General features: G+C 52.2%; 1 protein-coding gene across 3 annotated transcripts in view; it reads left to right on the forward strand.

The window, feature by feature from the left end:
- Nucleotides 1–14,308, forward strand: part of OLFML2A (olfactomedin like 2A) — a 34,052-nt gene extending 19,744 nt beyond the window's left edge. For 2 of the 3 annotated variants that reach the window (XM_036854796.1, XM_036854795.1), the window contains exons 3-8: nucleotides 870–977; nucleotides 3,118–3,327; nucleotides 5,192–5,438; nucleotides 7,573–7,803; nucleotides 8,877–9,062; nucleotides 10,049–14,308. In XM_036854796.1, the coding sequence (XP_036710691.1) occupies nucleotides 870–977; nucleotides 3,118–3,327; nucleotides 5,192–5,438; nucleotides 7,573–7,803; nucleotides 8,877–9,062; nucleotides 10,049–10,653 (1,587 nt within the window). In that variant the 3' untranslated portion in view covers nucleotides 10,654–14,308. The remainder of the gene's footprint in view (nucleotides 1–869; nucleotides 978–3,117; nucleotides 3,328–5,191; nucleotides 5,439–7,572; nucleotides 7,804–8,876; nucleotides 9,063–10,048) is intronic. The other variant, XM_036854797.1, reaches the window with a different exon arrangement.
- Nucleotides 14,309–22,361: the final 8,053 nt, after the last annotated feature.

The following is a 22,361-nucleotide window of genomic DNA, read 5'->3' on the forward strand; positions in this document are numbered from 1 at the left end:
CCAGGAGAGTCTCCGTGCATGGTTCTCACACTGAACTCCACAGAGCCCTGGGGTACCATGCAACCCCTCGGAGTCTGAACAAGGTTGTAAGGGAGCAGAGAAGACTCGAGGCCCTATCCCTGCTTCCACCAGAGCCCCCCCACCCCCTTTTTCTGTTCTAGAGATCAAAGTCTATTCAGAGAAGAACTCTCTGGCTTAAAACAGCTTGAACACCCCTGGGAGAGTGGGAGTAAAACTGTGTTGGAAACAGCTGGCCAAGGCCAGACAGGAGCACCAGCATGCTCAGGCCCTGAGAACGCATACAGGGGGTGCGCTGGAGGAACCGCCCACTAGAAGCAAGGGAAAGCTGATTTCCCAACCGGCTCCTCGTGCCAAGGTTTCCCTGACACTCTCGCTGGCATCTTGGCCACTCTAGCTAGGATGCTGGGTTACTAGATGCCCACACCAATCAGGCATTGCCTACAGGCTGTCCCAGGAGGACGTAGACTCCCAGGCACTTTGGTGGGCAAAGTGGCTCTTTGAAGAGAGTCAGATGCAGACTGTTAAAAGGGAGGCACATGGAAGCCAAGGCTGGGCACAAGAAACAGAAGCAGGGATCCAGGGGATGTGGATGGAGCTCCCTCAGTGTCCACTACACACCTCATGGGGTTGTTCAGGATTAAGTGAAATGGCTCATTCAAGCCCCTATACAGTGTCTGCCACATGGAAGTGCTCAAAAGAGCTTTTCTTGTGATTATGAGCAGGCTGGGTCTAGTCAAGCAGACCACTCTGAGGCTCTGGGGTTCACGCTCTGGTGGGGCTCCTTTTGCACCCTCTGTGCCTGGCCGCGTGCTGTGCCTTTTCCCTAACCCTCACCCTTCCCCGGGCAGCTGCAGTCCATGGTGGATCTCCTGGAGGGAACCTTGTACAGCATGGACCTGATGAAGGTGCACGCCTATGTCCACAAGGTGGCTTCCCAGATGAACACGCTGGAAGAGGTAAGGGCAGGGCTCGAAACAGAGGCCAGGCTGGTGCAGTGCTGGCGGCCAAGGGCAGTGTCCGAAGGGGCCTAGGCAATTCTGTCTGGACCCTGGTGGCTGTTAGAAGCTGGACTCCTGCAGGGAGCTGGGAGAAGGAGATGCAGGCCACAGGGTCCAGCCTTTGAGGAAGAGGTCTGACTGGGCCTCAAGGGCCTCTAGGAAGCTGGAAGGCTGGGTGGAGAAACTGAGGCACCTGCTGGTTGTATGAAAGAGGTGCAGAGGGGGCTGAAACTTGCAGCCACCCTCAGTTCGCCAAGACCAGGGCCCATATATTGCACAAGTCTGGGGCAACCATTCGCATGAAACGCCAGCATTGTGCAGGACTGGCCAAGCCCACGGGGGCCAGGCTCGAGGTCGCATGGCTGTTCAAGGACCCACCTACCATGGAGGCAGAGGTGCTAAGTGTCTTCTCCTGGTCAGGGCAAATGTGCTGGAGGGCTGGGCGGGTGGCTGATACTGCCCCCTGAGGACAGGGACAGAGTTGAGTGACCCTGGAGGTTCAGGCTGCAGGTTTGAGGTTTGCATCTCTGCTGGCACAGCCTGGCCTCCGCCTGTTTCCTGCATCCGGTCCCTGCTGGGCTGCTGGGAGCCTGGGGATATGCAGCTGCCAGGAGGGGCGTGAAGGCTTCCTTTCCCAGCTTCCTTTCCACAGGGAGGGGGGCACCTGGGCATCCTGTGCCCCATGAGAGGAGATTAACCCCTTACTCACCCCAAAGTTGGGGTCACAGTGACTTTAATTATTCAAAAAGTGTTTGGTGAGTATCTCTTATGTGCCAGGCCCATGCCAGCATGGGAGAATGGTAACAGTTGTTGAATTTCTACTGTGCACCAGTATTTCCTGTGCATCTAGTACATGCCAGGCTCTCCTGTTGTTGATTCTACAGTTAGCCTCCTTTGACCTCTCCTCTGGTAATCTTAGGAAATGTTAACTCACTTCACGCAACTATGAGCCAGACAATCTGGAGGGTATGTCTGCAGAGCCTGGAACAAACCCGAAATGATTTCTGCAGCCACAAGGAAATGATTTTTAAATTATCTTCTGTTTTGCATTATCTGTGCTTTGCTTCTGTTCACTAAGTGATAGCTATGAAAAAAAAAGAAAAAGAAAAAGTTTTTGCTAACACTGGGAGGAGGCGGAGAGAACAGCCTCACTGCAGAGGAGATGGCTCCCTCTGCCTAAGGGAAAAACATCGCAGGAGGTCAGGCAACAATTTGGGGTCCCAGCTTCCTTCTGCTTTCTTCCCTTATGCCAGTGGTTCTCAACCGGGGGTGATTTTGCTCCCCAGGGGGCAGCTGGCACTATCTGGAGGCACTTCTGGTTGTCGCAGTCTGGGGGCGGTGGGTGGCGGATGCTATCGGTCCTAGTGGGCAGAGGCCAGGGATGCTGCTAAACATGCTACAGTGCGCAGGGCAGCCCCACAGCACCCAAATGTCAGCAGCGCTGAGGCTGAGAAACCTGCCTTACACAGTGTGCCTTCTGTCCACCCTGCGATCCAGGTGGCAGTGGGGCTAGGGGCTGCTAAAGCCAGGCAGAGTCCCCAGCAGTAGGGAGACAGTGAGGCAGGGCAGGAGAACAAGAGGAAGAGTAAAGGTGGGGCTTGGTGCGGTGGGAGGAGCCAAGCCTGCCCAGGAGAGAAGTCGGAGACTTGGAGACTAGGAAGGGATCAGAGACCATAGCAAAACCCACAGAGTTCCAGTGTTTGAGTATTTCATAAAAAAGAGGTATTTATGTATTACTTGCGAAATTAAAAGGTAATTTTAAAGTAGCAAAAGATTGGTAGCAACTGAAAAGGTGGATCCATAAGGGACTGGCTAAATACATTTTGGCCTATACATACAGTGGCAAACTGTGTGGCCAGTAAAAGGTATGGGGAGCGCTATATATACAGATATGCAAGAGTTCCCAAAATAGGCTCAAATGAGAAAGCAAAGGGCAAAGGAAAGAAAGGCAGGGAGGAAGGGAGGGAACGCCCCACCCGTTCCCCCAGGCCCTGCTCAGGAGACTGGGCAGCAAAGCCTGATGGCAGAAGCTGGGGTGTCCACCAGGGCTGGGGACAGTCAGAGGAGGCTGGAAAGCTCTTGGGTCCCGCCCCCACAGAGTATCAAGGCCAACCTGAGCCAGGAGAACGAGGTGGTGAGGGAGAGCATGCGCCACTTCAGGGAGCAGCTGAGGCACTACGAGAACCACTCAGCCATCATGATGAGCATCAAGAAGGAGCTCTCCAGCCTGGGCCTCCAGCTGCTGCAGAAGGACGCGGCCACGGCGCCCGCCGCTGCCCCAGCCCCCAGGCCTGGCAGTAAGGCTCAGGTGAGGCCAGGGCTCTTGTGACGGGCCAGAAGGTGGGTGGGCTGGGAGCACGGCGTGCCAGGACCTCGGCCCTGAGGGCCAGCTGGGTGGGGCTTCGGGGCTGCGGGATGGGGCTGAGGGCTGGCACAGCGGGGGAGTCCGTGGCAGGGTGGGGGCAGGGGGTGCCTGCTGCTCAGTGAGCCGTCAACACAGCTGAACTGGGAGCAGACGTGGGGCTCCAGCCCTCGGAGCTAGAGTATTCTCCAGCAGTATTCTCACTCCTGGTTCCAGACTAGTGGGGACAAGGTTGTAGAGATGACCCTCCCTGCCTGGTCCTGAGGGACCAGGTCGGCTGCGGCAAAACCACTTCTAACCTCCCCTGCTGCGGCTGGGCCCCTGGCTGGGTCAGGCCTGCTCATGGGTAGGTGGGCAATGCCTCGGGGACCCCAGCCGACTAATACCACTTCATCCGACCCATCCTGGGGTGGAGAACTCCTGCAGCAAACACCCAGCCTTCCATATTCAAACTCAGCGCACAAAGTGAGCAAAGGCCCTCACCAGGCTGAGCCACCTGACACACAACACACCTTTGGGCAGACACACCTTTGAAAAAGGCCCTCCTGTAGGCAGACATGCTGCAGAAAAGGCTCTCCCACAGGCCAGATAAATTAGAAGGAGGAGCCCCCTTTGGGTGGATAAAGTGTACAAAGGCTCCTTCCTGTGACAGACACGTACCAGGGCGTGTGGCTTGGCAAATGGAGTACAGACTAGACTTCAGTCCCATTCGTGCCCCTTTGACCATTTCCACGTGCAGGATACAGCCCACCACTCCCACAGTGGCCTTGTGATTTGGTGAGTGGAGGAAAAAGGGAGCTGACTTCTTCGCAGACGTTATCTCAGTTAATCTCATAGCCACCTGTGAGGAGGGATGCTCGTTGCCAGTTTGGCAGATGAAGAACACGGAGCGGGGTCACTCAGAGAAGGTGGCTGTGTTGGAACCCGGGCCTGCCTGACAGCCGAGCCCATGCTCTTCCTCTCCACCCCTCAGCCTCCGTGCTGACATTTTGACAATGGGGCTATTTGTGTCTGCAGCAGGGACCACCTAGTTGCTGATAAAGCAGGGAGGAAGCCTAGTGCTTCGGCCCGGAGCTGGCTTCCTGCTCATTCGTGTGCCAATTCCACAGTAAGAATGAATCCTATTTGGGCAGTGGCACAGAAGGTCTAGATCCTGTACTTGCTGTATCTCCTAGAGATCCTGCCTAACAATGGGTGATGTCACAGGCCCTAGGTTCTTGTGCCAAGCCAGCATCAGAGGCATTTAAAAGGAAGCAAAAATAACAAAATTCACAAAATGTTAGAAACAGCATGCCCTAAGGTCAATGCCCCGGTGACCAACCATCCCAGTTTGCCCAGGACTGAAGGAAGGGTTTCCCAGGATACAGGACTTTCAGTGCTAACACTGGGAAAGTTCCAGGCACACTGTGATGAATTAGTCAGCCTGCCTTGGGGCCTGAGAATCTCTCCCTGCCCACACACAGAGACCAATGAGTGAGAGAGACAGGGATGGGAAGCTGACCTCCCCAGGGAGCAGACCGTTGTAGTCTACCCCCAGGGGGGAGTGTACAGGAGTTGGGAAGTAGAACAGGAATCTAACCTATCAGGCTGGGCTTCAAGCCTGCAGGGGAGCTAGAGAGCTGAGTAGGGAAACTGAGGCACACCCCAGTCATGGATGTAACTATAGGAGGAAAGCTGTGACTTCATGAGCACCTGGGATGCGGGGCCAGGAGCAACATGGCCATTACCAGCCCCCACATGCTGAGCCTCCTGACGCCCCACAACATCCCTTCTACCATCCTCCGAATCTGAGACTTCCCTTCTCCCCCAGGACACAGCTGGAGGGAAAGGCAAAGACAACAACAAATATGGCAGCATGCAGAAGAGCTTTGTAGACAAGGGCCTCACAAAACCTCCTAAGGAGAAGCTGCTGAAAGTGGAGAAGCTGAAGAAGGAGGGCAAGGGCAGATTCCCCCAGACCACAGCCAAGCCCCGGGCCCTGGCCCAGCAGCAGGCTGTGATCCGAGGCATCACCTACTACAAGGCGGGCAGAAAGGAGATAACCGAGGCCATGGCTGGTGAGTTAGAGGAAGATTGGAACCTTGGGGAGTGGGGGCCCCTACAGGGACCCAGGGTCTTCTCTACAGTCAGACTGCCCCAGATCTCAGCTCCATGGGTTACCTGTTGGTGCCCTTTGCTCGTCCATACAGTGGGATAATCCCACTCCTGGGCGATGAAATGATCAAATCAACACAAAGGGCCACTCAGTTCCTCTCCAGTAGTTATAGCTGTCTCCACCCTCACTGGCCTTTTCCTTCTTCATTGAAAGATGTGTGGAAGGTTCACTATGTATGTGCTGTACCTTCCAGACTTTCTGCCTAACACAGAGCTCACAGTCTAGTGGGAAAAAGCATACCCATAACCAGGCAGCTGCCTCTGGTGGGCGGGCGAACGCAGGGACCAGACCAGTGTTCTGGGAAGTGACCTGGGGCCTTTGAGGCACCTCCCATTTCCAGACTGGCCTTGGGGTGGATGGCCTCTCCAGCACCTCCCACTCTTTTCCCCCCAAAGAAGAGCCCACAGACTCTTGTATCTTTCTTACAGCTCCCTGCCCGATCACAGTGAAGGACAACAAAATAATGAACCGAGAAACAAGAGACAAAAGTTCCAAGAGTACCTAAATTTCTGGGCCATCCCCACTGGTGTGACTCCTGATTCTTCCTCTGAGTCCCTCCCCAGATGCCTGCTCTCCTCTGATGTCCCTGAGAGGTGTCCCAAGCCTGCTCCCCCTTCCAGGGTCCTGCTGACCCCCTCCTCCAGTGAGGTTCTCTGCCCAGCCCATGCCCAAGGGGGCCAGGGGTAGAACTGTGAGGGACCAGTCTCCCAAGAGCCCCCTCAATTCTTGGCCTCTCAGGGCTCAGGGGCCTCTTCTCCCAGCTCCTGGTGCCAGCTGCTGGCTCTGAGTCCTGCCAGGTCAGCCTAGCCACGGCATAGAGCCTCTGACCCCTGGCCAGGGCTCTGCCCAGGAACAGCTGCAGGCATCTGACTCTGCCAGTGAGGGCCGTGGGAACAAGCCCCTGCCCTGGCAGGCTGCCGAGGCTGGGCCCCACTGAGGCCTGCTGACCAGAGGGGATGCCCTCGTTCCCGAGAGACTCCAGGGGCTGCTCCACAGCAGGGCCTGGCTAAACCCCATGCAAAGAGGAAGCCCAGCAGGGAGAGAAAAGGAAGAAGTCAGGTGATTGTCTTGGAGTCAAGGGGCCTCAGTGCATCTCTGGGGGCCACACCATCACGGTAACAACAGCACCATTCCTTTGTCTCTGGCATCACAGCTTGCTGAGTCCTTTCACGCATGCTGTTGCACTTGATCCAGCAGAGGAAACAAGCTCAGAGAGGTGAAGTGACAGCCTCCAGGTTTCACGGCGAGTTAGTGGGACTGGAGCCCAGAAGCTGAGGAGCTTTTGTCCCCTGCTGTTTGCCACTGAATCTTTCCCTACCCAGACCCCATCCATTCCAGCCCAGGAAAGCGTGGGTCAGGGATGACCCAGAGATGGCCCCAAACCAGTCCCACGGAGCTGAAAAAGTCCTCCTATCAGCAAAGCCCATGCCAGCAGGAGTGGAAGAAGTGGGGGAGGGATGCCAAGGAAGCTGAGAGATGGGAGATAGGAGATGAACGAGGGGGCACAGGCAGAGAACTGGGTCCAGAGGTGACGGGAAGCTGACTGCACCTGCCCTTCCCTACCTGAAGGGGCAAATGCTGGGTGAGAGAAACTAGAGGGTGTTTCCAGGGGAGCGGACTAGGAGAAAGTCTGTAAAACGGGAGCAAGGGTTTCTGCCTCCTGGAATTGGATCCAGGAAATGAAAGGGGTCTCACATCTGGCACCTCGTATTTGCCAGGATCTGTGCAAATGTCTTGTACACATTTTCCTCTAATCAACACAACAGCTTGACGTGGTGGACCTCATGGCTCATTTCACGGAAGGGGAAGACGAGGCCCACCGAGGCAGCGGACTTGGCCGAGGCCACTCATCTGAGGGGGCTATAGCCAGTCTGCTGACCATGAAGCCTTCCCCACCTCCCACTTTTCGAGGCCTTTCACTCCTTAGGGGCCACACGCACCTCTCCCCAATGGCCCCAGCGCTGGGACCCAGCGGGCCTGGACCCCGGGCAGCGGCAGTGCTGCTAGGATGTGAGCACAGGGTCTTCTCTCCACAGACAACGCCCTCAAGGGCACTTCCTGGCTGGAGCAGCTGCCGCCCCGGGTGGAGGGCAGGCAGCCCGAGCCCAACTCAGCAGAGCGTGACGAGACTGGGCCCAGGGCCTCTGAGGGAGCGGACTTGGCCCCTGGCACCCCTGCCTCGGATCCCACCCCCACCCCTACCCTGACTCCCATCACCAGTCCCCTGCCCACCACGCCACCTTCACGCCCAGAAGTCCCCAGCCAAGGTGAGTAAGCCTCACAGGGGTCAGCAAACTACAGCCCGTGGGCCAAACACAGCCTATAGCATGTTTTTATACAGCCCTTGAGCTAAGAATGGTTTTTACATTTTTTAAGGGTTGTTAAAGAATATGGGACAGAAGTATGTGGTCTGGAAAGTCTAAAATGTTTGCTATCTGATCTTTACAGATCAGATCTTGACAACATTTACAGTGAAACAGGTAGTGTTTCCAACAAATTCTTCTTAAAACATCACCTAGAACCCCATCATCAAATCCAGCAACTATTTTCACTTCTGTATTTCCTCTGTCTAGTCTTTGGCCCTGTTTTTATCTCCACGCTTATAGTTTTGGCTTGTGTCTTAGGTAGAAATCTTCCTCGTTAAGTCATCGATCAAGCCCGTCCTTCTGGAGGGCATCTTGGCTACCTGTGATGACAAGACAAAACCATTCCCTACTTTGGTCCACGTGCATTCCACTTCTAGGAATCTCTTTCCTAAAGGATCCATCAGATATGTGAACAACAGCTGCAGCTTAACTGGTTTCCTTGCAGCCTATTTCTAATATCAGAAAACTGAAAATAATCTAAAGGTCTAACACTGAGGGGACTGGTTAAATAAATTCAAGGGCACAGCTGTCTGGCGGCCTGGTGGAACCTTGAGATCACATCATTAAAAGGGCATTTAATGATGTGAGAGATTGCTCAGTGGAAGGAAAAAACAGGATACCTAAAACTGTATATTCAGAAGAATCATGGTTTTTTTTTAAGTATGTCTGCATGACTATACATGCAGAGAAAAAAAGGGAAAGGAAGGAAATACAACATGTTTAAAAATTTCTTTGAATAATAGAATTTTGAATGATTTTTATTTTCTCCATTCTCCTTTTCTGAATGTTCTGTGTATTCTACAATGATCAGACATTGCTTTGATCATGAAGAAAGAAAAAAGAAATAAATAAGGCTGCAAACAAAACCTCAGGAGCGATTTAAGTTAAGACCCAGATAACGTTCCCAGGACTGTTGCTCTGGCTCAGCGTCTGTGGATCTGTGTACCAAATGCTGCACCCCTTGATCCCCACAGGCAGAGAGGCGAGCTGCGAGGGCACCCTCCGGGCCGTGGACCCCCCTGTGAGACACCACAGCTATGGGCGCCATGAGGGAGCCTGGATGAAGGACCCCGCTGCGAGGGATGACAAGATCTATGTCACCAACTACTACTATGGAAACAGCCTGGTGGAATTCCGCAACCTGGAAAACTTCAAGCAAGGTCAGGGACCCCTGTGATGGGAAAGGGGCAGGTGTGGGTAGCCTAGGGAGGGTCCCCCAGGGGGACTTGGCCCTCCTTTGCCTTGTGGTTTCCTGTGGTCCAGACTTCCCCTGCCTGGCCTAGCTCCGAATGGTCAGCCACCCCAAGAAGAGGAGTCTGGGGGCACCCCCTATGTGCTGGCCCCAGGCCAGAAGCTGGAATGAAACAGCAAACAAGATGGACATGGTCTTGCCCTCATGAGTGTAATTTACTGTCAAGGGTAACAATACTTAGAATTTCCACTTGTTGAGTGCTTATTATGTGCTAATCACCAGTGTGTATCACCTCACGGTATCTTTGAGGTGGGGGTTATCACCCTGTTTTACAGATGAGCAGAGCCCCAGGCCTTACAGGACCTTCAGGTCTGGGCAGGGAAGGGCAGAAATTTGGTTATCAGATCTGGAACATGATGAGGGGAAAGGGTCATTTAGACATGAGCTGCCCTCCAGAAATGCACAATCTGATGTGCATGGCAAAGGCTTCAAGAAACAATTTCAGTATAGTGCTAGAGGGAGGCCTCGGGGGCTATGGGAACCCAGCCTGGAGATCAGGGAAGACTTCCCAGAGGAGGTGATGCTGAGGCATTCCCCAGGCAGATAGGATGGGAAATGGCAGTCTAGGCAGAGGGAGCAGCATGGGCAAACGCCCTGAAACAAAGCACAGGGGCTGGTATCAGCCTGTGTCTAAATCCTGGCTGTGCTGTTCCACAACCAGTGACCTTGAACCCTCTGAGCCTGTTCTCTCCCCGGCAAATGGGATAATAATAGTACCTCCTTCATGGGACTGTCTTGATGGGATCAGATAACTGGCCCAGCTCCAGGCCCATAGCTCACTCAGTATCCTTGCTGGGCCACCCAAGAGCCCTGGTCCCTGGCCTCCCTGGTCCCTGGGGTGGGCTGGGGTTTTTTCGGGAAGCTCCGGTGTGACCTTCCGCCCTCCGCACGCAGGCCGCTGGAGTAACATGTACAAGCTGCCCTACAACTGGATCGGCACAGGCCACGTGGTGTACCAGGGCGCCTTCTACTACAACCGCGCCTTCACCAAGAACATCATCAAGTACGACCTGCGGCAGCGCTTCGTGGCCTCCTGGGCGCTGCTGCCCGACGCGGTGTACGAGGACACCACACCCTGGAAGTGGCGCGGCCACTCGGACATTGACTTCGCCGTGGACGAGAGCGGCCTGTGGGTCATCTATCCCGCTGCGGATGACCACCACGAGGCCCAGTCCGAGGTGATCGTGCTGAGCCGCCTGGACCCCGGCGACCTGTCGGTGCACCGTGAGACCACGTGGAAGACGCGGCTGCGGCGAAACTCCTACGGGAACTGCTTCCTGGTGTGCGGCATCCTGTACGCCGTGGACACCTACAACCAGCGGGAGGGCCACGTGGCCTATGCCTTCGACACGCACACGGGCACCGACGCCCGCCCGCAGCTGCCCTTCCTCAATGAGCACGCCTACACCACCCAGATTGACTACAACCCCAAGGAGCGGGTGCTGTACGCCTGGGACAACGGTCACCAGCTCACCTACACCCTCCACTTCGTGGTCTGAGCGGGACCTGGGCTCACAGGAGAGGAGTGGCCTCCTCCTGTGGCCATGGGGGGCATGGGGGGCTCCCCACAGCGACTCCTGCAAGGGACTCCCTCAGTAAATATTTACTGGGGCCAGGCCTGGAGCTAGGTGCTAGGCAGTGGGCACAGCCAGCGTCAAGCTTCCTCAGCACGCAGTGGAGTAATAATCACTTCCACTTGCACAACACTGCCAAGAGCTTCATGTGCACTAACCCACTTAATCCTCCTGACACCCTCGGAGGTAGAGACAGTTAAGCCCATTTAACAGGTGAGGAGACTGAGGCCTCACTTTGGATCCGGCAGGCCCATTTTACAGATGAGACCTGACCATGCTCTACCCTAACCTCTCCCCTACCTCCAGCCCTCTCCCTTCTCCCCTCATTTCTCTTGTTCTCTCAAGTCTATGTCCCTTCCCCGGGGCTACTCAAAACCAGAGGCCTTTGGGACCAACACACTAGTGTTGGGTGGAGGCCCAGCTCTGCGTGCCACCCCAGGCCCCTGTTCTGACGGAGCTGTTGGTGGCCCTGGGGCTTTGGGCCCTTTGGCTAATGGCCTAATGTCCTTGTTCCATGCCTTGGGCCAGCCCCCCATCCCCACCCCACCCGCTGTCTGACCACATTCCAAACCACCACAGTCACCCAGCCACTGAGCAGAAACCACACCCTGAGAAAAAATACCAGCCCCCAATCCAAGACCCGCCCCCCCGCCACCGTACTCATTTTTATTTTCTCTTATTCTTCATCAGTGCTGTCATTTGTTTCTGCAGCAGCAGCTGAGAAGGCTGCAGGCAACTGCCTGCCAGCAGCAACTCTACCAGGGTGGGGAACTGGGCCAGGCCCCAAGGCTCCCTCTCCACCCAGAAGTGCTGGCTTTGGCCACATACCCAGGCTGTGGCACCTCTCCCCAGTCCCTCCCAGAGCCTTTGCGCCTGGGGTCCACCTCGTCCTTTCTCTCTGGGCCTTTGAACCCACAACCTATACGCACTCAGGGATACCTCCAGGTCTGCCACAAGCAAGACCCTAGGCCTGAGGCTGGGTGGCACCAGGATGAAACAGGTTTCTTCTTCCTGGTCATTTGGTGAGCTGGCCTGGGGGACCAGGGAAGGCTGAGATCTGGGCAACCAGGTCCAGAGGAGGCTTCGGACCTTCTGGGTGCAGGGAGGAGTCAGAGGTGGAAGCTGGGAGGGAAGGAGAAAGGGATCTGTGGATCAGACTTTTCCTGGCTTCAGAGATAATGGTGCCAGGGCTGCCCCGAGCCCAGGACTTGGGGCTGAGGGTGCACAGGTGGGCTTCCCCGAGCCTCAGACCCAGCAGCCCCGGGGACAAGACCGTCAGGCCTGCCCCTCATCTGCTTTGAACAGTATTTTTAGAACTGGAAGAAGTTCTCTGGTCTGACTCCCTATATCTACAAAGGAGAAATAGGCCCAGAAAGGTTTAGAGAATGGCTCAGGGCCACAGTGGGAACAGGACCCAGCTGATCTCCTTCCAGAAGGGCTTTGTCTTTATCCTTTATTCTCCACGCTCAGAGGCAGCTAGGCAATAGACCACCCAGCACCCAAGTCATCCCAACACTTCTGAGGGGTATTTACTGCTGATCTCTACACAACCCCGGACCCTGCTTCTGTCATTCTGTCCCCATGCCAGCTCCCAGGTATCTGTATATATGAACACCCAGCTGCCATGTTGGGAAATTCAGCTGCATACCCAAGAGTGTAAAGAAATGCATTTTGTGCAGAATACATTTCTTTCAGGCATTGTCAGGTGATGTTGTTTTGTTTAAGCCGTAACTCACCCCCGAAGTAAAGGGGAATGATGACGCCCAGCCAAGCAAGGCCTGACTCATAGTGGTGGACACATCCAGCCTCCCCCGCCCAACTGAACTCTGAGGGCTCCACTTACAGACTCTTCAGGGGCTGCAAGTCCCAGCGTTTCCCTTGGCCCTGGGTGTGGGTTTTAGAAGACTCTGTCTTTCGTGATATCACAGCCCAACCACGTGAGAAATGTTCAGGCTCCTCTTTCCCCATTAGTCTTAGAAAAGGGAAAGTTAGAATGGACCAATTTTGGAAAAGGACAAGCAAAATAGTTTTCTCGGGGAGAGGATGATGGCTGCAGCCTCTAAACATTCACTAAGCCCCTTCTGTTTTCGGGCCCTTGCATGTGGGTTATGTTGTAGGTACAATTATTTTCCTCATTTTACAGGTAGTCAAACTGGAGCCCAGAGAGGTTAAGTGGAGGCAGAGTCAAGTGGAAAGCCAGGTTTCCAAATCAGTAATAAAACCTGAGCATCAACAGTGGGCTAAGCAAGCCATGTGCATATTCTTGCATCTTTACAACAGTGGAAGGTATGTACTCTGAGTGTGTCCATTTTACAGACGAGGAAACTGAGGTGAAGGGACTTACCCAAGCACAGCAGCTTAGCCTGTAGCACAGTCAGGTTTTCAGGGCTGGTCAGCACATGTTCTTTGCCAACTCTGTCACTCTAGCAGCAGCTCCAGAAATGGTGGTCGTTGCTTTTAACCAGTGTAGCCAAGCCACGAATTGCATCTACATAGGAGACCCAAGAAGGAGGTTGGGGTCAGTTTATAAAGAGCCTTGAATGCCAAACCAGAGAAAAGGAAATTCTAAGACAACTGGATTTTGTTCTATCGGTGACGGGAAGCAGGGAAGAGTTTTTGTTGTGGGATTTATTACAGTTGGTAACAGGTACTTCAAACAAAGAAGGAGAGGGCTAGCTTTTCCTACCGACCTCAGCTGTGACAGCAAAGGAAGTTGTCTCTGGTGTTTCTGAACAACATGCTACGTGAAGGGGCTTTGGCTGCCACCTTTGAGTCCTCCCAAGAGATTTCTAGACCTTAATATTTAATTTGCTCCGTGTGGGAGGCAGCCCTAAAGGTGAGGCTGGGGGGTTTTCCTGGGAATGACTTGAGGACTACTGAAAGCCCGTATGTTCTAAAGCACCTTTTCCTCCATGACAGCATTGGAAACCACTCTGGTGACAGGAGGACACAGCACTGGATGGTTGTCAGGGAGCCCTGGATAGGAGTTAGGGAGTACTAGGTTAGAATCCAGCTATGCTTCTGACATGCTGCACAGAGGGGACAGATGTCAACTCCCTTTTATGGCTGAAGACCTGCAGCTTAGTGAGGACAAAGGGCAGCTGAGGGCCCAAGCAGTACCCTCCTAGAGCTAGAAGTCACCCTTACGTACATTATCACTAATCCACCCAGGAACCCCAAGGTTGGCATTACTTTTCCCTATTACAGGGAGTGAACCTCAAGTTCAGAAACGTTAAGCAAACTGCTCAGGGTCACGAATCTAACAAGTAGTAGAGTCAAGAGTTGAACCAGGTCTGTTTTTACACCAAAGCCCAAAACTAACTGTTGTTAGGAATTTTGTAACCAGTCAGGTTTTCTTCTTTGCTTTGGCTACTGGGAAGCTCAAAGTCAAATTTGAGGTTATTTTTAACAATTGTACTGGGTCTCCTACTGGACTCTGACTTCATTCTGGCTTTCTGCTTTAACCTTTACCCTGATCTCTTCATTTTTATTATATTGTATTTTATCTATTTTTGTAAACTGCCACAATACCTTTTTTTGCAACAAGGTGGGATATACCTAAATAAATACGTGATCAAAAGCTTGATTTAAAAGTCTTGACTAAATGCTATGGTCTGCATCCTTATCATAACACAGACATTTAATAACTTTAAAACAATACTTTGTTATGAGAATCGGCCTTGTTGCTAGAAACTGATCAGGATAATGAACTAGGGCAGAAGAATCCAACTCAGGCTGACAACCAGGCCCCTCCCAGTGAAGAGGAGAAGCAAGCCATTCCCAAAGGTATGCAGACACTACCTTGCAGCCCCACCTTCAGCTGCAGAGAGAGAATCCCAGGGAGGGAGCCTTGAGCATCACTTAGTCCCATGTTCTCAAACTTCAGTCATTCATGTACAGACCCTCTTTGTGATTTTTGTAATTTCCCTTTACCATCTTCAGTATAGTTCACTATTTCTTTTTCAATCATTTCATTCTTTTACTAAAATAATTTTATTTCAAAGGGAAGCTTTATAACCTGTCAGCAAAACGAAAACAAAAAATCTTAAAAAAATTTTTTAAGAAGGAATATTACAATAGTAAAAAGAAAGCCAGTGACCACAAACACAAGGTGACCGGGATGCGACACTGAGAACAAGCAGCACTGTTGCATCCCACTGGACACCGTCCGTGCCTGTGAGGCTGGCCAAAGCGCTTTGTGTAAAAAGGAAGATTAGCAAATGTTCAGGGCACATAAAGGGCAAACCAGCAGCAAGTGGATATTGTCCTTGATGTAATCAGAGGGATGGGATTGGAAGGGAATAGCTTCTCCCATGTGACTTAATGGCCCTTCACATGGTGGCTTAGGTACCTCCAAGGAGTTCTCAAACCACTGATGGGTGACTTGTATTTAGACTAGCTTCCCAAACACACACACACACACACATACACACACACACATGCACACACACACACTCATTCAGCCAGGCCTTCCCTCCCCGGCCTCCCCCAGCTCCAGGCCAGCCTCGGCAGAGCCCCTGCCTTGCCTGGTAGCTGGGCACTGTCCCTGTGGCCCTGGGCAATGACGAGGGTCCCAATCCCCACAGTACAGACAGGTCAGAAGCACAATGCCACTCCTGCCATGGCAGAGGCTGATGGGAACATGTCCCTCTCACAACTCAGACTCCACTAGGGCTGACCCTAGTCCCAAGCAAGCCAAACATGGCTGGGTTTTAGGTAATCTGGACCATGGCCTCCCCTCTCTGACCCCTCACCAGCACCAGTCCCATCTGCTCTCCACCCCATCCTCCCCAGCCTTTGCATCAGCTTTGCATCCCTCTGCCTGGTACACTGGTGCCTGCACCTGTGCATGGTTGCCTCCCTCTGGTCATTCAGGTCTCAGCTTCCCCAGGGAAACTGTCCTTCAATGCTGAGTCTAAAGTCGTCCCCATCAGGCTTCCCTGATGGCGCAGTGGTTAAGAATCCGCCTGCCAACGCAGGGGACACGGGTTCAAGCCCTGGTCCAGGAAGATCCCACATGCCGCGGAGCAACTAAGCCCATGCGCCACAACTACTGAGCCTGCGCTCTAGAGCCTGCGAGCCACAACTACTGAGCCCGTGTGCCACAACTACTGAAGCCCGCGCGCCTAGAGCCCATGCTCCTCAACAAGAGAAGCCACCGCAATGAGAAGCCCGCGTGCCACAACGAAGAGTAGCCCCTGCTCGCTGCAACTAGAGAAAGCCTGTGTGCAGCAACGAAGACCCAAAGCAGCCAAAAATAAATAAATAAAATAAATAAAGTCGTTCCCATCACAAGCCCTCTCGTCTCTTCACTAGCAGGTATTTATTTATTAGTTTTCCTGCTTAGGGCCTGTCTCCTGTCACTGGAGTCTGAGCTCCATGAAAGCAGAGCTTGCTCCCTACTTGTTCATCAGCACCCAGGAGACCCCCCAACAAATGTATGCAAATAACCGAGTGATCTATCTCAGAACCTTGGGCAAGTTCAAGAACAGTCTGCTGAGCAAGCCACCCTTGCTTGGTTCCGAGGTCATGGCCACTGAATTGGCCACACTTCTTTCATTTTATTCGTGCAGCATATTTGTTGAGGCCACCCCTAAGTCAGGTTCCAGGCAGAAATCTCTAGACTGCAATCTCAGATCACTAAGGTTGGAGAGCAGATGGGATATTTCCAGTGACTCTCTCCACCTTGAAATTCTATGAAAATGAGAAAACCCATCTTCAGGAAAAAATACTCCACCTAAACACCCCATCCTGGGCTGCAGCCAGGGACCTGGGCAGCAAAAAAAGCTGTGGCATTTCTGTTGTCTGTGGCAATAATACTCTCACGTGCCAGGCACACAGCTCTGAACCCCAGTTCAGTGTTTGAGGCAGCTCAGTGGCCAACAGAGGCCAGAGGCTGTAGAGTTCAGTGAGCTTAGGCTGACCCTTACTAGCTTGGTTGACAGCATGACCTGCCAGAAAGAGCAGTGACAAGGCTTGTGCGGTCTTGTAAGCCCTAAGCGTGATGCCCAATACAGAGTGGGTGTTCAGGAAACAGTAGCTACTGTTGCCATTGTAACCAGTTAATTCCCTGCTCAGAGGATCTGCCAGCATTGTAACCAGTTAATTCCCTGCTCAGAGGATCTGCCAGCTCTCCTGGCAGGTCTGTGTCATGCACCGCAGGCTATCCAATGTGACTGATGCCTGTCTGCCAGCCTTGGGGGCACCAAGCTGAGCAAGGCTCACCCCTCCCCTTGAGAACCTGCTGGGAGGTGGGGAAGCCAGATGTAGCCGCACGCACATGGTGTTCTTGGTGCTTTGAGAGCCGAGAGCCTGAGGTCTCCGTGCCTTGCCGAGGAGTGTGGGCTGCTCCTGGAAACACAGAGGTACCGGCACCTCCCAGCCTGCCTCCCTGTCAGCGTGAAGAGCCTCCTCTGGTCCCCTCTTGATGTGGTCCTCAAAGGGGACCTCTCTCTGCCCTCTAGATTTTCTCCCTAGGACTTTAACTCCTAAAATTTCCCCTTGGCAGGTGGGAAACGAAGACATAACAATAACTATCTATAGGATTGATATAGATATCTACAGCGTCCGGGTGTGTGCTCCGTGCCAGGCGCAGTGCCGAGTCTTTTTGTTTTGTATTTATTTTTGGCTGCGTTGGGTCTTCTTTGCTGCACGTGGGCTTTCTCTAGTTGCGGAGAGCAGGGGCTACTCTTCGTTGCAGCGCGCGGGCTTCTCATTGCGGTGGCTTCTCTTGTTGCAGAGCACGGGCTCTAGGCACGCGAGCTTCAGTAGTTGTGGCACGTGGGCTTCAGTAGGTGTGGCTCGCGGGCTCTAGAGCGCAGGCTCAGTAGCTGTGGCGCACGGGCTTAGTTGCTCCGCGGCATGTGGGATCTTCCCAGACCAGGACTCGAACCTGTGTCCCCTGCCTTGGCAGGCGGATTCTTAACCACTGCGCCACCAGGGAAGCCCAGTGCCGAGTCTTTACAGCATCGTCCCATTGAATACTCCCGGTGACCCCACAAAATAGGTACTGTTGCTGTCCACATTTCACAAATGGGGAAACTGGGGCACCAACTGCTATGTCACGTGTTCAAGGTCACACAGCTGCGGCACCACCCTCTCAAAACACCACACTGGTGGTTCTCAAACCCAGATCCCTTCAGAATCACTGCCAATGCCCAGGTGCCACCCCAGAACAACAGACCATGGCCTCTGGGGGCGAGGACTGAGATTTGGTCTGTTTTTAAAGCTGCCCAGGAGATCGTGCCATGCATTCAGGTTCGAGGGCCCCTGCCCTTCACCCTCCCACTGCTCAGAAGGAGCACCCCAGGCGTGATGGGGTAGATCTGTCAGTTGCCAAGCTGCACCTAGGGAAGCACTCTCCTCCCGGCTGCCCCAGAAGAAGAAGGAGAGAGAGCAGGCCTTAGCCTGGCATGTCAGCCATTTCTCCCCAACAGGGCGACTGCGGGTGGGGGTGGGATTCCTAGGGCACAGAGCACAAAGGCTCCCTCTGCTCCCAGGCAGTGCCCAGACGCTACCCCGCCCACTGGGCCCAGTCTAAGCTCTGCCCACAGCTGGGGCCAGCCCCTCGACCCCCTACATTCCAACAGGGACCCCATGAGGCAGGAACAGACAGGGCTTTCAGGATGCATGCCTGCCAGGGGGGATGAATTATTACCCCCCTGCTATGGCAGAATTATCTGCCATGAGCTCAGGGTGGCATTTCACGTGCCAAAGGTTGGCTGGCCCTGCCCTGGCCCTGGCCGCTTGGCTCCGGGGCCCTCATTCCAACTGTGCAAGGACAGAAACTTTATTCTCTTCCACTGCAAGAGGCCTCCGCCCCTCACCATCTGTGCAGCATCCCCCTCCGTGACGCCCCTGCCCCCACCCAGGGGCCAGGGCCTCCCTTCTCCATGGCTCAACACAGAGCGGATTAGATAGGGTGATTCCAAAGTCAAGTTTCCCAGGTCCTTTTAAGCCAGGGATTTTATTGACAGGGAAAGCCATTGTTACCAAGATGTCCATGTCCCACCCCAACCTGTCCTGCTTTCTGCATGAGGCCCTGACAGATTCGAACAGCTGCTGCAGCTGGAACAAGCTTCTTGTGGAAGGAGCCAGGGCTTTGGGAGCCAGACAGCCCTTGGTTTGAATCCCAGTTCTGCCACCTACCACCTGTGGAACTTGGGCACTCTACCTGAAGTCTCTGGTCTCAGTTTCCTCCTCTGTAAAATGGGGATGACAACCTTGATCTTCCAGGAATGTTGTGAGGTTGAAATGAGCTAATGGATGTGCAAAAGCACTGAGTGGGAGCACAGAGGGTGTACAGCAGGGCAAGCACAATGCACCATGAGGGACCTCAAAGACTGACTTGGGGTATCACCCTCGGTCTGACCCCCAGGGCCTCAGGTCGGGCCAGACCCAAAGTGAGTTGTCGGCAAACGTGAGCATATCCTCAAACTGATGCTCTTCCTTGCCTTCTCTAACAGAGAGTGGAGAGGGCAAATGTCTTTCATCCAGTGAGCCTACTTGGATTGATTGGTAGTGGTCGTCTACGGGAGCTGCCCACCCAGGCCCAGGACAAGGGAGGACAGTGAGGGATTAGCAATGTTTGCCATGAGAACAAGAAGTTTGGGTGGTGAGATGTATGCTACGTTTGCCATTTCTGTTATAGGACAAGGTCTAAATAATGCTTCTCGTTCTAGTTTTTGCCTGGATTTGTGTAACAGCCTCTACATTGATCTTTCTGCTTGTCCCTTCCTACCCTCTGATCTTCAACTTCTAGAGTGAATTTTCTAAAATGAAAATCTGACCATTTCACTCCATTACCTGTCACTGTCCCATGGCTCCTCCCATTCCACTGAGGATCCCAGGGGTGGCTTTTAAGGCCTCCCTCCATCCACCTTCTCAGACTCATCCATGGCCACTCACTTCCAAATATCCCAACCTCAAGCCCCATAGGTCTGAGGGCCTTCAAGAACCAAGATGTGAGGATCCGAGGCAGCTTGGAAAGTCAAACCCAAAACCCTGTGCCCAGACTCACAAGATCAGAGGGGTAGCCAGAGAGTTCACTGCATTTACCACCAGTGAGTTTAACAAACCAGAGGGAGCTGGTAAACTTCCAATGGACCCTGAAGTGCAGTTTAGCAAAGCTGTCACCTGCTCACCCTTAACCACACTGATGGGATTAGTCCTGAGTCGCCCCTGCAGAGGGGAATTTACACTGCTCTGTCTCCTGATTGCCCATTCCAAGACAAATCTCCTTGGCAGCCAGACACAGGGTAGAGGCTTCCAGGCACCGCTGGGTCCAAAGCTTTCTAGTCCAGGGTCCAGGCATGTATGAGGGCCCTTGCCCCACAGAAGGCCAGTGGGGTTCCTCCTCATTCCCTCCCAGTTCCAACTCTTGCTATTCCCCTGAAGACAATCAGATATTTCAGTCTTTCAATTTCACAAACTCCTACCCTATGCTCCTGCTCTGGCCAGGTACGGAGATGAGCCTTGGGGATTCAGAGATGGCGCAATGCAAAAGTGTTCAGTGGACATTGTCAATGAACCAGACAGGAGGGGTTGATGGTCAGGGCGCATAACCAGCGCCACATGGCTGAGGAATGAGGAACTCATAAACAAATCTCCATTTGTTTCTAAAAGATTGGGATGTCAACTAAAATGCTAAGGAAGAGTCTAGACTTGCTGAAGAGGCAAGCATATGAATGAGTTCCTTGAGGGAAAATAGCTTCTTTAAAGAAAAGAATCCAAACAGGTTTTTTTTTTCTTTCTTTTTTTCTGTTTAACTTTTTACTTTGAAATAATGACAAAGTTACAGAAAAATTAGAAGAGTAGCACAAATAACTCCTAAATACTCTTCCCCTTGATTCACCAATTATTCACACTTTGCGACATTTGCTTTGTCTTTCTATGTACAGCTTTTTTCTGAACACTTGAGGGTAAGTTGCAAATATGATGCCCCTTTTCCCCTAAATACTTCAGTGTATATTGCCTAAGAACATGAACATTCAGATAACCACAGTACAATTAGCAGAATCAGGAAATGTAGAGTTGACATAAAATTATATCTAATCTACAGGTCTTATACAAATTTGGTGAAGCTTAGAGCAGTTTTTTTTTTCCAGTTCAGGATCCAATCCAGAATAACACATCACATTTAAGTCTCCCTTAACTCTAGAACAGTTCCCCAGCCTTCCTTTGTCTTCCATGACATTGCCATTTTTGAAGAGTACAGGTCATTTATTTTGTAAAATATTCCTCGATTTTCATTTGTCAGAGATTTCCTCATGATTAGATTCAGGCTATGCATTTGGGGCAGAGATACCACAGAAATGATACTATGTCTTTCTCCATACGTCATATTAAGAAGCACTTGATGTCAATTTGCCCTATTACTGGTGATGGTTACTTTGATCCCTTGGTTAAGGTGGTGTCCACCAGTTTTATCTACCGTACAATCACTATTTTCTCTTTATAATTAATAAGTAATTTGCATGGGAGTACTTTGATGCTATATAAATATTTTATTTCTCATCAAGTTTTCACCCTCTAATTTTAGCATCTTGATTTTTATCTACATTAATTATTTCTCTGATGACTGCAAAATTGTGACTTAAGAATTTCTATTATTATGAGTCAGCGTTCTACTGAAAGAAGAGCTTACAGTATACATACATACAGTGGATGATGGGCACATGAATTCTTATCTTATTCAATGGGTTATAATTCATTACTATTATTGGGGCTTCCCTGGGGGCCCAGTGGTTAAGAAGCCACCTGTCAATGCCGAGGACGTGGGTTCGATCCCTGGTCCGGGAAGATCCCACATGCCACGGAGCAACTAAGCCCATGTGCCACAACTACTGAGCCCGTGTGCCACAACTACTGAAGCCCGCACGCCTAGAGCCAGTGCTCCACAACAAGAGAAGCCACTGCAATGAGAAGCCCGTGCGCTGCAACTAGAGAAAGCACGCGTGCAGCAAAGAAGACCCAACGCAGCCAAAATAAATAATTTTAAAATTCATTACTATTATTATTTACTTGATAACCAAATTGTTCCAGATTTGGCCAGTGAGAGCTCATTCACCGTGGCTGCTATGTCCTTTTGATGTGTCTCTCTTATTCATTGAGCACTTCCTTATTTTCTGACACAAAAGGATGCTCTAGACTCATCCTATATTTTCTATGGCCTTGCCCAGGAACCAGCCATTTCTTCTAGCAGCTCTGGTTTCCCTGTGGGAGGATGGTATTATGGTGTTTAGAAGCAAGGAGCTGGGCACAGCTGGACTCACTGTTCGCAGGGTATCATTGCTTCTAGGTCCTCTCAGTGGATAGAACTAGGAAACACATACACATATAAATATAAATCCAAGAGTTCATACTGATGCCTCCAGTTCCCATCCAATACCACAGCGTTCTTCCTGGCCTTCCCCATTTCCTATTTGTATGTCCCTTCTACAACAGTGAGAAACCTGCCTCTCAACATTCTCAATATATTTCACCTTTTACTCAGTCTGCCAATGCACAGAGACTAGTTTCAGAATTAGTCACTATGAAAAGCAAGCCCATTAGGTAGAGTTCAGTATTTGTTTGCAATCCTTTTTATCTTTAGACTGAGGGTATATATCAAAGTTCTGTGTTCAAAAGTTGGG

Source organism: Balaenoptera musculus, chromosome 6 (genome assembly GCF_009873245.2).
Source record: "Balaenoptera musculus isolate JJ_BM4_2016_0621 chromosome 6, mBalMus1.pri.v3, whole genome shotgun sequence".
In the NCBI taxonomy this organism is placed as follows: domain Eukaryota; kingdom Metazoa; phylum Chordata; class Mammalia; order Artiodactyla; family Balaenopteridae; genus Balaenoptera; species Balaenoptera musculus.